This window comes from Globicephala melas, chromosome 17 (assembly GCF_963455315.2).
Source record: "Globicephala melas chromosome 17, mGloMel1.2, whole genome shotgun sequence".
In the NCBI taxonomy this organism is placed as follows: Eukaryota; Metazoa; Chordata; class Mammalia; order Artiodactyla; family Delphinidae; genus Globicephala; species Globicephala melas.
Window position 1 is genome coordinate 43,443,021 of NC_083330.1, and position 14,476 is coordinate 43,457,496.

General features: G+C 48.6%; 1 protein-coding gene across 1 annotated transcript in view; it reads left to right on the forward strand.

Annotated features, from left to right (window-relative positions):
- VPS13B (vacuolar protein sorting 13 homolog B) overlaps positions 1-14,476 on the forward strand; it is a 798,623-nt gene that overhangs the window by 777,298 nt on the left and 6,849 nt on the right. The window contains exons 57-59 of the mRNA XM_060287492.2: positions 3,980-4,156; positions 6,148-6,318; positions 12,644-12,820. Of these exons, the coding sequence (XP_060143475.1) occupies positions 3,980-4,156; positions 6,148-6,318; positions 12,644-12,820 (525 nt within the window). The remainder of the gene's footprint in view (positions 1-3,979; positions 4,157-6,147; positions 6,319-12,643; positions 12,821-14,476) is intronic.

Sequence of the window (14,476 nt, forward strand, 5' to 3'; positions counted from 1 at the left end):
TAGTAATGGATTTGAATCCAGACTCTTCCACTGCTGGCTGTGAGGCCTTGGGCAAGTTATTGAACCTCCCATGTCTCAGTTTCCTCATCCATAAAATGGGTTTTAAGATTTTTGACAGGAAAAAGTGAAAGTATGTAAAGTACCCAGAATTTTGGTTGGCACTTAATGAACACTCAAGCAGTAGTAGCTGTTATATTTGCTGTTATATATATAACAGAATTTTAATCCCATTTAGCAAATGCTTTTTCAGCTCCTTGCAGAAACAAGACTCTATGTTAGGGCACTAGTGCGGCCAGAAAAACCAGCCCAGGCCCTCAGGTCCTGGGCCTAAAAGAAGTCCAGTTCTGGGCTGTTAGCGTTCTTCATTACAGTCCATGAATAGCTCCAGATGAGAAATTCAGAGGATTTGTGTGCTCGTCAGAGGCATGAAGAGCCTTCTACCTACCCAGCGCAGCCCTGCCTGTCTAGACAGATGGCAAAGAGACGGCTGTAGGCATCTCAGCCTCTCCACAGACCTGAGCCCGGGGCGGGGGGAGTCCGCAGGGGGTGCTTTGAATATGTGTACAAAATGTTGCATGGGGAGCACTGTGCACTGAAGGTGCTTTGGAGACCAAGTTGTCTCCTGATACCCTATGGTAATTGGCTTCAGAACACGCTTTCTTGACCTAAGTTCACTCTAAAGTGGTTTCAGTCTGATAATCTGGCTCCTCGCGTTCCCATGCATTCAAGCAACTGACACCAAACAACCAGAGTGCGTCTTGCAGCCCCTTCTGGTAAAGAGCACGGAGGTCTTCCTTTCTGAAAGTAACAAAGGAGAGACCTTGGTAATGTTGTACTTGGTGGGTACATTCCCATATAAGGTAACGTTGTAGCAGTGACTGACCCAAAGTAGTTGCCCTACTGGTAAGATAGCATTTTCTCCATAATGGAATTCATAGAGTTAGAGCGCTACCCAGAGCTCTCAACTGAAAAGAACAAGATCAGGGAAGGTCCCTGCCTGGGAACTGTTGTTTTGATAGCTTGTACAACAATAAGAAAATATTTCCCTCTTGCTAAGATATTATTTAAAAATGAGCAGCTACGATTTCAAATTTAATAGACGGGTATATTGAAAACCTACTCTTTCAGGCAGTTTTTGTTTTTAACCTAAAGCATGCCTGTAGGTTACTGAACTCTGCTCTGGAGCCTGGGAAGGAATAAGCTTCCCGTCCGTCTGGTCATCACATTAGGCTGAGGTGTGGGGAGCGCCCATCAGAGTAATGAGCTGGCAGAGAGACTCCAACTGTGACCACCAAGGAACCACGTCCCTGCGGCCTATGTGCTAAAAATGATCTCTCTTTGTTTTGTTTTTCATGAGCTTTCACAAGAACATTCTGTTTGGATTTTTTGTAATCCACCTAAAAGTTCTCTAAGCTGTTGTCCCAATCTCATTATATGCTGAGACAAGAAATTCTGAAATAGAGGGCCAAGTTTTTAGGTCTGCTGGGAATTCTGTCACTGAAGGCCTGCAGAGTATCTGAAGATTATCTGGAGGAAAGCAGTGATTTTTGAAAGAGTTGGAAATGGGAAGATGGTAGGAGGTTACCCCTGGGTAGAAGCATCTTAAAGAGAATGTACTGGCATTCTAGTAGAGGAAAGGAAAGGTCTGGCCTGGGAGTGGACAAGTTGCCTCTGCATCTCACATGGGTCAGTATTCACTCATTGGACTTGATTAAAAGGTCCCTCATGGGGATGACTGAAATACCCTGACCTCATTTCTAGGGAAGGACTTGTAGAGGTTTTAACAGTAAAGTAATTAGAAATGAGTAACAACTGACCCTATTTGAAGAAAAGAATGTGGGCTCTGTAATTTCCTGGGGTTCCTCTCTACCTCCAAGGCTCAGTTTGATGGGAAGCCAGACAGGCACTTGTTTTCAACAAAAGTCTGGCAACAAGTAAGAAAAAGATACATGTGCTTTTGGAGGGAAATAAGAAGGAATGCCCTCAGATGCTTTGGTCCTTTTCTGGCCATCTCAGATGCCACTGAGAAGTAGCTCTGGTCCACACATAGCCTTCCCGTCAGCAGTGAACCTAACCCAGGAGAGTCTCCCTCACCGTCCCGTAGCCGGGGTGAGGGCTAGCAGGTGAGGCTGGGTGCTTTCCACACACCCTGTGCCCTGCTGCCCTGGCCTGAGTGGGCCCATTGTAGAGTGAGTGGTCTTTGCTTGGCAGTAGCTACGCACCTTTCTTTATCTCTCTATGGAACTTCAGGAGAGAAGGGGAATTAAGATGTTTCTAGTCCAATCTTCTGCCTCCAGGCGAACCTTACAACTATGCCAAGCTAAAGGAAATTTGTTGTTTCTTCACCTCCAGAGAAGGCCCTCCGAGGAAGACTATTCCACAACCTTCCACGGTACCCTGCCTACTCAGCGCAGCCTGGGCTCCCAGGAAGAGGGAGGGTGGGCTCTGGAGCCAGGTAAACCTGGCTTGAAACCCTCCCACGTGTCTAGGCGGCGGGGAGACTGTGAGAACTGACTCAACCTCTGAGCCACAGTTTCCTCCTTGTCCTGCCTTTGAGATGGTGGAGACGGGGTGACACCGCGTCAGAGCAGGCTCTGTCCCCTGCACCTGGTACAGTCCCTGAACCCAGGGAGAGGCTCAGTCCTTGGCTAATCTGAATTTACACAGAGGCAGGTACTAGGACTTGAAGAGTTGCTGTGGGAACTGAGGGAGTTGAATGCCTGGCGCCCATAGGCGCTTCCATTTATGATCTTCATCTTCTGGAACTTACTCCCTCTTTTAACCTAAACCCTAGTGCTGTCTTCTAATGTTCCAGAGAAGAGAGGTGGGCTTAAAACTTAAGAACGTCCCTCTCTACAAGGGCTGGGCCTGGGAACCCTTCAGGGCTCCGGCTTGGCTCTTGTACCCACACCTTCCCTACCCTCTGGGACTGATGACTTGACTGGGGGTCTCTGTCACAGGCCTGGCCTCCAAAACCCTGCTGGGGGGCAGGATCGGCTCCCACACGGGTCCTCTCCCCGCGGCCTCCCCATTAAAGCGCTCGCAGCCCTCTCCTGGGCTGGAGAGGCCATGGTGTCCCCGGGGGAAGCTGTCTGTTGGGCGTCCTCCTCTCCGCAGCCCCCGGCCCTTGCCTGCACCTCCTGTCCTCCGGGCGAGAGCCCCGAGCCCCCCACCCGGGGAGGAAGGCGAAGGGGAGCTGCTCCAGCCTCCACGCCACAGCCCCGTTCCCACGGGGCCGAGCGCTCGGCAGTCAGGCCGCCGCTGAGCGGGCGGCTCCTGGCAAGCCCCAGCTCAAGTAGGAAACCGGATCCAAAGCTCGCCTCCTGGGACGTTCGCAGGGAACACGCCCCTCTCGCTAACCTATAATCAGCATGTCCCTGTCACCAGAGTTTACACAACTGAAGCTGGGCTCGAAGGGGAAACATTTCTCTGGCTCCAGCTCCACTCCAAAGGGAAGCACTCAGCTTGGTAGGATTGGGAAAGATTAAAAATAACTTCCTCCATCCTCGTCAGAACTGTGCATCCCCTTTTCAACACCCCTTTTAGCATCTGGCCTCCTCCCCTGACCAGGCATCTCCTCCTCATCCTGGTGCCTCCGCTGCCCAAGGAGGTTTTAAGGATAACTTCCCAGCCTGCGAACACCTGCAGCCCCAGGGACTGCCTTTCCTCGGGGGCAGGAGCATCGTCCCCTGCACTCGGGTCCCTTTTAGCAGGAATACGGGAGGCTTGGGCAGGGAAGTCATATTAAAGCTATTTGTGAGGCCGCCAAAAGGATCACTTTGATTTATAAAGTATGAAAGTTTGCCATTTATGAATTCACAGTGAATGAGTTATTTCCCATATTTTGCTCCAAAGGAGCTTATTACATTCTCCATTCTAGTGTGAAAAATGAATTGCAGGGAAAATGGGTCACTTGTCCCATATGTTGAAAGTGCTGTGTTTAAGATTTCAGTAACCCCTTCCCTTTGGTCCCTCACAGGCTGGGTGGTTGGATCCCTGGAAATCCTTGGCAGCCCGGCAAGTTTGGTGCGAAGCATCGGGAATGGCATTGCCGACTTCTTCAGGCTTCCGTACGAGGGGCTGACCCGAGGCCCGGGAGCCTTTGTGAGCGGAGTTTCCAGAGGGACGACATCATTTGTGAAGCACATTTCCAAAGGTAGCTATTCGGGTTCCTTGTAATGAGGCCTTATTTTCATTCCTTCCCTCTCTTATTTTTTATTTTTAAAGAACGTGTTAAAAGTTTTCAGTGAATTAAGTTTGCCTCTAACTTTGTTTGGCTTGTTAGCTGGCAGTGAAGTGTTGGATCTGTAACAAAGTTCATATATAATGTCTTATGTTTTAAACAGATCACTGCTTGCCTGTAGTGTGTGAAAATGTTTCAGAAACTTCAGAATTTGAAACCTCCCAATGGGAAAACAAGGATTGGCTCAACTGTTATTCCATGTGATAAATACAGAAATATTAAAGGTGTTCAGGACTTCTGCTAAACATCAGAAATCCTACACTGTGTTGCCTCATCATATTTTTTTAAATGTAGATACAGTTGTCATAACTTTTGTAAGGCTATGGATACATTTTGACGTGGAAGCCGATTGGGAGGTGAAAGAGCCAGCTTTTCCCTAGCACGCCACGTAAACAGTGCCACCTTGTGGCCCAGACGGGTCATCGGGCGCAGAAACCAAACTGCCGCCCACAAGGAGAGCGTGCTTTCCTTTCATCCGTGTGTTTGTTTGCCCATATTTTGGTCAGGTTGGCAGTGACTCGGGAACTAACAAGGGCCATCTGAGTCCCCGTTTCTTCTCAGCAGGAGGCAGGGGAAACAGGGCAAAAGCCTCCTCCCCCATAAAAGGCTTTTTACTGTCAACAGTACTGCAACTCTGTTATGAGTGGGCAGGTTACAGAAGTCTCTAGAAGGCCTCAAACAAGACTTGAGCTCGAAATATGAGAACCCATGATCCATAGAGGGGGACTGGCAAGAGAACAACAAGAGCAATAAACCAAATTCCATGGACAATCACGGGACCACTCCCCCGGGGCCCCGGTCATCCGGGAGGCCTGTGAGCCAAGCTGCAGGAACTCATAGATGAGTCACTGGTGGATTTCTCACTCTTGACACTTGAATCTTTGAGGTTCTGTTGTTTTTATTTTAAAATAAGACAACCAACACTTGCTAAATTGCACTCCGGCAGTAATTTTAGCATAGTGACTCACTGAATGTTTTTTACACTTGTTCTCTCCTTCTCTTAGGAAAATCTGTTTGGTTTGTCTGTGTGTGTGTACGTGGATTTTTTCTTTTCAGATGACTGGTTAAGATGCAGCTGCAAAAACAACATCTTCCATTTCTTCTGAAAACTAGACATCCAATAACAGATGAACTAATTCATTAGCTTCAGGATATGTCCGTTGATGTCTTTCAGTTTTGCTCACTGGGGTCTATGCAGACTTGCTAGAGGGGATTATGACTGTCTTGAGCAAGATGCAGAAATAGCCTTTCTTGGGAAAACCAGACGGAATCGTGGCTTTCACATGCTTTACTCCCTTTGATGTCCTCACTTTTTTTCAGCTAACACCCTGAATATCAAAATCACACATATTCTCTGTGGCATAATAATTATTTCCTGACTGTCAAATGATAAAAGTTTAGTGTCTTCCTCTACTATGACTAAAGTAATAGGGGGAAATAAATTTTATTCCTAAAGTAGAAACATTCCTTTGCGATCTATTTAAAATTCAGCAACATAACCTTACCCTTTCAAATCAGAGCAGGCAAATTGCAACCTTCAAAACTGGACCTCAGTGAGGACTTCAAAACTAACTATTTTAGCCAAGTCCTAACAGTCAAATGAAAGTGCATGATAGCTTCCTATGAGGCCGTGGGCATTTTTCTGGTAACGGAGATTCTAATTCTACCCCCTGTGAGGAGTGCCATCACCCCTGTCAGCAAGTGTTCATCTTCACCTCATTGTCTTAAGGCTGCTTCTTCAAACTGACCGAGGGGAAGCCACCATCACTCTCCATGGGCGAGTCCAGAAGGCGGATGTGCTTCCACCTCCCTCTCCCATCCCCCACAGTGCTCCAGGGACCACTCCCCTAGGGGCCACCAGCTATGCGACCAGGAGACCAACCCACGTGCTCTTGTGCCCTCAGGTACCCTCACCTCCATCACCAACCTGGCCACGAGCCTGGCCCGGAACATGGACCGGCTCTCACTGGATGAGGAGCACTACAACCGGCAGGAGGAGTGGCGGCGGCAGCTCCCGGAGAGCCTCGGCGAGGGGCTCCGGCAGGGCCTGTCCCGGCTGGGCATCAGCCTGCTCGGTAAGGGGTCGCCAGGGACTGGGGCCCAGGACTTTCCACGGGCTGGTTGTGGACTGTCCATCTTTCTGCAGAGATGCTGAGGCTCAGAGAGGCCAAGGCACGCATTCTGGTTCCTATCCTGGCCAGCAGGGTTCTGGAACAGGCACCCTCTCCAGAGCCCTTGTGCGGCTGCGCAGGGCCATCCTGGGACCTGGCCGCTCCCCGCTCCCCACCGGTCGCGTTCCCACCTTCCCTAGCCTCTGGTGGGAGATGCCTCTCTGCGTCCTCGCGGCTTCCGTAAGACATCATTCACTCCGTAGGGCCCCGCGCGCGGGGTGTCAACACAAGGAAGGCAGCCCACAGCTGCATGCTTGCTGAAGGGAGCAACGGGCAAACCTCCTGAAGCGCTTGCTGCCTCTCTGCCACAGATACTGCAAACGCCTGCTTTTGTTTGGGAAGCACTTGAGCAATGTGCAAATGTCATGTAAACTTCAGTGAGGAGCCCACTTTTCCCTTTTATTTTTTTAAGAATGCCAGATCTGCCTGACTCCAAGTAATTGCCGTTTGTCAAGCAGCCAGATGGTATAGCTAGAGATGAAGATTGCTAGGGGTATTTCCAAATATTACAAATGTTTGAAAAATAAGTTGCTTTGGAAAATCTATGAAGAGGAAGCTTCAGAGCTGAAATTTTACAGAGCAGGATTTTCAAGGGTATCTTTTGTTTATTTGTTTGCAAAGGAATTTAAAACTGTATTGTTTGGCAGCCTGCCTGCCGAGCATCTGAAGGAGTGTGCATCTTGCAGAGATCAAAGTGGCCCAAAGCAGGGAGAGCAAAGGTCAGAAAAGATGAGCTTGAAAGGATTTGTCCTCTCTCCAGGCTGCAGTTTTGTACATAACCCCCACCCCCACCCCCACCCCCACCACCACCACTCACAGCGCGGCCAGCTGAGGCCCCGAGAGGAAGTCGTAAGATGTTACAACTTCAGGTTAAGTTACTAGAAAGTGTTTAAGTCCTAACCTGCAGTGGTGTGGGACACGGTCCTGTGATAATGTGTGGGAGCGGGGACCCGGGGTGGAGCAGCTCTGGGGAAAGGCGGGGGGGTGGGGGGGTGGCCACGGTCCTCAGGAGCCAGCGGACCCCAGGCTCGGGTGTCCAGGTCCTTTCTCTGTGACCTCAGAGCTTCTCTTTTGTAAATTGGGGCTGAAAATTACTCTGCCGTTATTGGAAGTAATGCTGGTCGGTTGTGTGCCAGGCATAGGGTCCATGTTTGGTAAACAGCACCTTCATTATATTATGGTAGTAAAGGAACTATAAGAGTTGCCTGGTTTCAGACAGTGTCCCAGCAAAGAGAGACATCTGAGCAGTGGCAGGAGCATTTCTGCTTTAGTTTTAGTCCAGTGGGTTCAGTTGCTGTAACCACAGGAAGTGTCAATGAGGTTATCTTGGAGGCCTCAAGCCATCATTTGGGAACTGTGGGACCTCTTTCTGCTAAGAATCGTGGCTTTACGTGCCCTCTGCTCTGGGCAGGAGAGTCTCCTTCTCGCTGTCCAAGCTCTTCTTGGATGGAGGCACTCAGCAGAGGAGACCTGAGCCGGCTGGCACGTGGCTGTTCCCATCCTGACTAACCTGTTCTCTCCCCACCCAGAGAAGCCCACATCCACTACCCATTTTCCACTGTATAAAACTGTGCCTGATGGTAGAAATCAGTTACGTGGGGAGCCATGTTTCTGCCTTTGGGTTGTCACCCTTTCAAGCATGGCTCTGTTGTTAACCAGGGTAGAAAATCATAAACCTCTGACCTTTGCTATAGCCATCATGTTTTGTACACACTCATCCATGCGAGGGAACCACTTAGCCTGTCTGTGGAAACTACAGTAGGCTCGTGGAGTCTGTGGGCCCCTAAGAGCTCCACTCACAGCAGCACATGTAGAGCAGTGTGTCCGTTTCTGTGCTTCTCAGACTAAGGTTGGGCCAACCAGCTTCCTTTCCTGGAAGGGTTCAAGAACTCTCTGTATCCCACATAATCACTGGGTCGTCTCAAAACGTCTGGTCCTTGATATGTGGCAGGAAGAAAGGGGAGAATAGGACCAACCAAGTCCCCTCACCTGGGAAAGTATAGATTTGTCGCCGTTTAATCCATCCCCAGAAATGGTGTATAAAAGTGCCAAATGCCAGTAAATGCCCGAAGTTAGAGCTATTATCATACAATAGTTTAAAAGCCATGCTTGGTGAAATCAAAATGCTACTTCCTCAGTTTCTTCCTTTATGAGACATAAACATAAATGACCTGGTCAGTAAAAAATACATTTAAATAACACTTCTGGGTTGTCCAAGTACTTTCACATGGGTCATCTTATTTGATCTTCAGACCTAGGAATGAATGAGGTTAAGTGACTTGCCCAGGTCAAACCTCCAGGCAGGACAAGAACCTGGGTCTTCCCACATGTCACCCACCCTGGAGGGCTCCAAGCCTGGAAACAATCAAGATGTGGGGAGACTGAACAATTGAAAGTTCCAGGGTAGGAAAAATACATTTCCCCCAAATGTTTATGGGTTTGATGGGCCTTCCTGACTCGGCTCGGCCCTCATGAGGACACGGTGGAGTGTTATGAGGCACTTGAAAAATCAAAGGACGTCTTCAGCTGTCCTGCCCAGCCCCATCGCCCCAGAGCAGCGAGGAAGTGTTGGGCTGCAGAGAGATGCCGCCGAGGCTCCTGCAGGAAATCCACAACCGTTTTCAGAAAGAGTGGCTTTTGGAAAAACTCTGTTTAGCCTGCAGAGTTGGCATCAGGCTTGCCCGCATTTACCAGATCCGTTCCCCAGATGCCCCCACTTTCTACTACCCCTGGAGCCTGCTGAGAGAGGATGTGAGCTCCATGTCACAGCTAGATGGCACGCCCCCTCCCAGATGGGACTTCTCCCTGGGGAATACCTAAGGCAGGATGTCAGAACTCGCTTCTCTGGCCCGACTTATGAAGCGCTGCTGGATTTCCCAGCAGCCACAACTGTCTTGACAGCCGCTCTCGGGACGCCATTCAGAATCCCGACCACGTAGGCCTCCGCCAGGTGAGTCGGGACGGTTTCCCAAGTGAATGAGTGATGAGCTGGGCACCGAGAAGGTGCTTACACACAGCCCGTCTGATGCTGCCCTCAGCCATCAGCACCTTGCTTGGCAGTTAGAAGGGAATTTGGGAGCAACAGATGTGCTTCCTTCTCAGTTTGGTCATCTGTCGTGGTCAAAACAAGCAAGCCTCAAGCCAGGGTTCCTAATACATTCTGTGGGGTTCGTTTGTCCCTGGAACGTGAGCTGTGGAGCGGTGTCCCAGCCCAGGCCTGTGCCTCTGCCATTGCGATTAAAAAAAAAAAAATGTTCAGAATAAAATTACAACATGTGATTAGGCAGCACCAAAATAGCCACACAGGCAGAACATTCATAGATAGCGACCCGGTGAGTTTTGCCCAAGGCTAGGGAGCAAGTCACAGAAGAGGTGAGGGAGGGTCTCTTAGTCCCCTTGCTTCAGAGAGCAAGCCCTTCTCTTCCAGCAAAGGGTAGGAAAGGAAGTACGTCTGGGACTTCCCTGGTGGTCCAGTGGTTAGGACTCCATGCTTCCCCTGCAGGGGGCACGGGTTCAATCCCTGGTCAGAGAACTAAGATCCCGCATGCCACGCAGCGTGACCAACAAAAAAGAGGAAAGGAAGCACATCCGGCTTCTGCCCCGCCCAGCACACGAGGGGGGGTCCAGGGAAGCACCCCTTCCCTCCCTGCCTCACTTCATCACATCACAGCCGGCTCCATGTGGCTGCCCTCCCCGTGGGCCTGGTGCCAGCGGACAAGTTTGGGAATCAGTCGCTGCTAACTAAAGCCTCAGAGCAGAGTTGGAGTGTATGGCAGTAAATAATTTACCAGTTGTGGGATTTAGCGGAATTACACTGCCTGAGAGACCCTCTGAAGCCCTGGGAGAGCGGCCTCTCAGGCTCAGCTGCAGACGCGGGCCGGGCTGCCGGTCTCTCACGCACCTGGGGCCCAGGGAGGTGTCAGTGTGTGTGACAGGCCAGCCTCCCGCCCGGGGCCTGATACTGGCCCAGGGCATGTGCTCCCGCAGCTCCTTCTCTACCTCTTAGCATCTAACGCCTTGTCACAGGGTTCGGGCTTTCCACTTTGGGGGCTGCCTGAAGAATTTATCAACGTTTATCTATCAGAGCCTTCACCGTGGCTGGTGGCTAGAGAAAGTGGAAGATCAAAGGGGAGTTTCACTGTGATACGGGTTTGCACTTAGGCAGACCCAAGTCAGAGCCTTGTGTGGATTATCACGGCTCTATGCCCCTTGTGCTGGTCAGGCCTGACACATTAAAGGAAAATGGGAGAGTTTCACCTGCCCCCCAACTCTATTTTAATACTGTTAACGGCAATCTGCCCTTCAGAGAAGACATTTCTACCAGAAATACAGGCAATAACTTTATTGGTGAATTTGTAATTATTTACCCCACCTTTTCTACTCTGAAGCATGGAGATCTTTCACAGAAATCAGAAAGTGAAATCGCAAAGTCTGTGTCCTTTGATTTGATGCTATTCACTTTGAACTGTCTGCTATGAAATGATTTGAAGAGAAGACCCCAGGGTTCTTGCCTCTCCCAGTGCAGCCGGTTCCATTAATACTTCCCAGCTGCCCTGACTTCTGACCTCATAGACAGAGAGCAGAACATCAGATTCCTCAGACTGAAAACACGAGGCGAGCTCCCAGCCCAAGCACCAAAACTGGGTGTCTTGAGGGGGTGCTGAGACTGCCATCCCTTGGCCCCTGATAGCCAAGGTGGCCCAGGCCAGCTGTGAGCAGCTTCTTCCGCTTCCCTCATCATTTCTTTAAGAGGTTTGGGAAGCGGTGGTCTAGGCTGGGAAACAGACCTGTCGCCTCAGGTCATTCTTAATCTGTCAGTACGTGAACTTAAATGGCTCTGTCAAAATTTAGAGGAGTGGAATCCATGAAGAACATTGCCTTTACAACTGACCCAAAGGAACTGGCCTTTCATTTTACTGGATTTCGTTCAATGGAATATTACTTGAAATTAGCAGGTCATTAACTGAGAACTGGAAATCTCCCTTTACCCAGGAGACTTTGAATTAGTGGCATTTGGAATAATGGGGTTTGACATGTATTAAAATTTCTACCAGGGGACTGTGCATTTTCATTAATCCTAGCAGGTCTGAGCTGAAAACAGAGAATTCTGTCAAGAATTGTAATGAAATTTCTTCCTCTTACTGGGTTAGGGAACCCTTCACTCTGACATGGCAAAAAATCTGGACTGTTGGGGCCTTTAGTCGAACTCATCCCTGGTCCCTCAAGGTAAGAGGAGCAAGGAGGGGACCCACAGAGGCTGAGGGATTCGCCCTCCAGCTCTGAGCATGGCCTGGCTGCACTGTGGGAAAGCCGTTAGAGCAAAGAGCCATGAGCGCAGGGTTTGTAGCTGTTCTCAAGTGAACAGTAAGTGGCCAAACCTCAGCTGAAGTGAGAGAAAAGGAAATTTTTCCAAGACTGGCAAAGGAAAGAGCTTGTTTTATAAACAGGATCAGTGAATAGCTTGGTGGTTAAGAGCGAGGCTGTGACTCTGACTCCCTGGACTCCAATCCTGGCTCAAGCACAGGGCAGCTGTGTGACCTTGGGAAAAACTCCTTAACCTCCCTGTGCCTCGGTGGCCTTGTCTAGGAACTGAGGATAAAAGCCATGCCTGATTCCCTAGTATTGTGACAATTAATGATCTCCTACAAGTAAGCTCTTAGCACATAGTAAGTACTCAAAACGGATTTGCTATAGTGGCAATAATAACTATATCAATTACTCTTATTATTATATAATTATTAACATATTAACATTACATTACTATTAAATAATTGCCCTTATTCTTACTAAAAGAGAGAACAAGGAAAGGGGCTGGCCCTTTTCAGTTTTTTCATCCTCTTGATTCAGTGAAACTGTATTAGGCTCACTCTCCTCCTAAGGAATTGTTAGCTCCTGTCCCTAAACTGTGTTGCCTGATTCCTGGAGAAAGATGTGTGGGTGTCACTTGGGAATAGTCTGGCATGTTTATTAAATTCAAAACTGAACTTCACAGGTCCTGACTATGTTGGGCCAAACCCAGTCTGAACATTGTGTTTTGATGAAGATAATAAATGTCTAACACATCCTCAATGTACTTAGATAAATGGTAAACAAATGCATAGTAAAGAGCTTTATAATGAGGGTGGGGTTTCATTTTCAATCCAAACAAAACTGTGTTCCAGATTGAAGGTTTTCACTTCCTCAGGATTTTATGCATCAGTCCTTACCCGGGGCTTTTGTTGTTTTTCAGGTGCAGTTGCTGGTATAGTTGATCAGCCAATGCAGAACTTCCAGAAAACATCGGAGGCTCATGGTTCAGCAGGACACAAGGCCAAGGGCGTTATCTCCGGCGTGGGGAAAGGAATCATGGGGGTGTTCACGAAGCCTATTGGAGGGGCTGCTGAGCTCGTGTCACAGACTGGCTATGGTGAGTCCTGGAGAACCGGCCAACTCAGACATCACCGATAAATTTGCGTTATTATACCAAGGTTTCCCTAAGATAATCTAGCCCCTCACATGACAGAGGAGTGAAAAATAAGATAGATAAATCTATAAATAAACAGTCCTTTTTCTTACTTCTTTATGCTTATTTACACAAAGAGTGGAATTGGACTATGACTAATAAATTACGATTATAAAGCCAGGAAGTCAATTAATAATTTCAGTCTATATAGGTCACAGAATCTTTTTACAGTCATTTAATAAAATCGACTTTAATGAAAAGTAACCAGTTAGAGGTTGAGGGCAATAAATACAATATACTGAAGCAGAAAGTAGACTTACTTTTTCTGGTGAGCAATTTGAAAGAAAAAAATAAGTTATAAAGCAGGAAGATATCTTTAAAAGACAATGCGTCTGTATTTGGAGAATGAGAGAGAGAGGAGCATGCGTGCATCGGTGGGTGCGTGCACATTTGCCCATGCAGCCTGGCGTCAGGCATGGCTTTCTCACCAGCAACTGTGCTGCTCTTGCAGCCAGGCCCAGTCTCCTGGCCAGTGTCAACAAAGGTGCATGATCTGCAACTGAAAACCCTTCCCTGAGCAGACAGGTGCGGAGAACTTGGACTCATGGAACTACTGCTTTAGGCTGGTGCCAGGCCTCTCCACGCACACACGTGCGCGCAGGAGCAGTGGATGTGTGGGAGAGGAAGTGCCTCCTCCTGTGCTAATTTTCTGCATTCTTGGCAGAGCACATTAAAGTGACTTTACAGAACTAGGCAACTGGAATTGTTACCTTTTTCTTTTTTTTTGGCCGGACCTCGCGTCTTGCAGAATCTTAGTTCCCCGACCAGGGATTGAACACAGGGCCCTTGGCAGTGAAAGTGCAGAGTCCTAACCACTGGACCGCCAGGGACCCTGGAATTGTTAACCTTTTTACCTAAAATCGGTATCATCATTTTGGTCATGAAGTGGCTGGCTGGCTGGAACCACAAACTACGGGCAGGAGCTTTGCATCTGTATCTGCATCTGGCCATAAAGTCTGCAGGGTGCATTTGACTGCGGCCTCCTGCGCCTCACTAGGTCTGACAAGAGACAGCCCAGATTAGGGCATAAAACCCGTGTCTGAAAGGAAGAGAGTGGGAGACGAGTGCCCACACTCAGGCAACCATCCGGAGAGGCTCCTTTAAGAGACCACACAGACAGGAACATGTGTTCCTCTCGCTCTTCCCCTCACCTCCTCCCCCTCAAGTTCGGTCTCTCACTCCTTCTGTGAATGACATTTTCACTCACAGGGAAACTGACAAAAAGAACTACTGCAAATTATAACTGGACAAAGTTAAATGCTCCCTTATCAAATACTTAACACGTTAATAAAAACAGTATTCCTTTTTGCTACAGACTGCAGTGAGGTAAAGTCAACTTATACTTCATAAATTTCTCTGGTCTTGAAAATGCCATTGTCCCTCACTGTGTTTCCCAAGGCTGAGGAACTCTCCCTTATGGAAGAGCACCTCAGAACAGAGCTTCACGTGGGCCTTGCTGGTTTCCATCATTCCTGTAAAACTTTTATTACTGCACTGAAGGTTTTACAAACCACTAACTCTTAGTCTAATGACTGTGCCTCGTTTATAAACATTTACAAG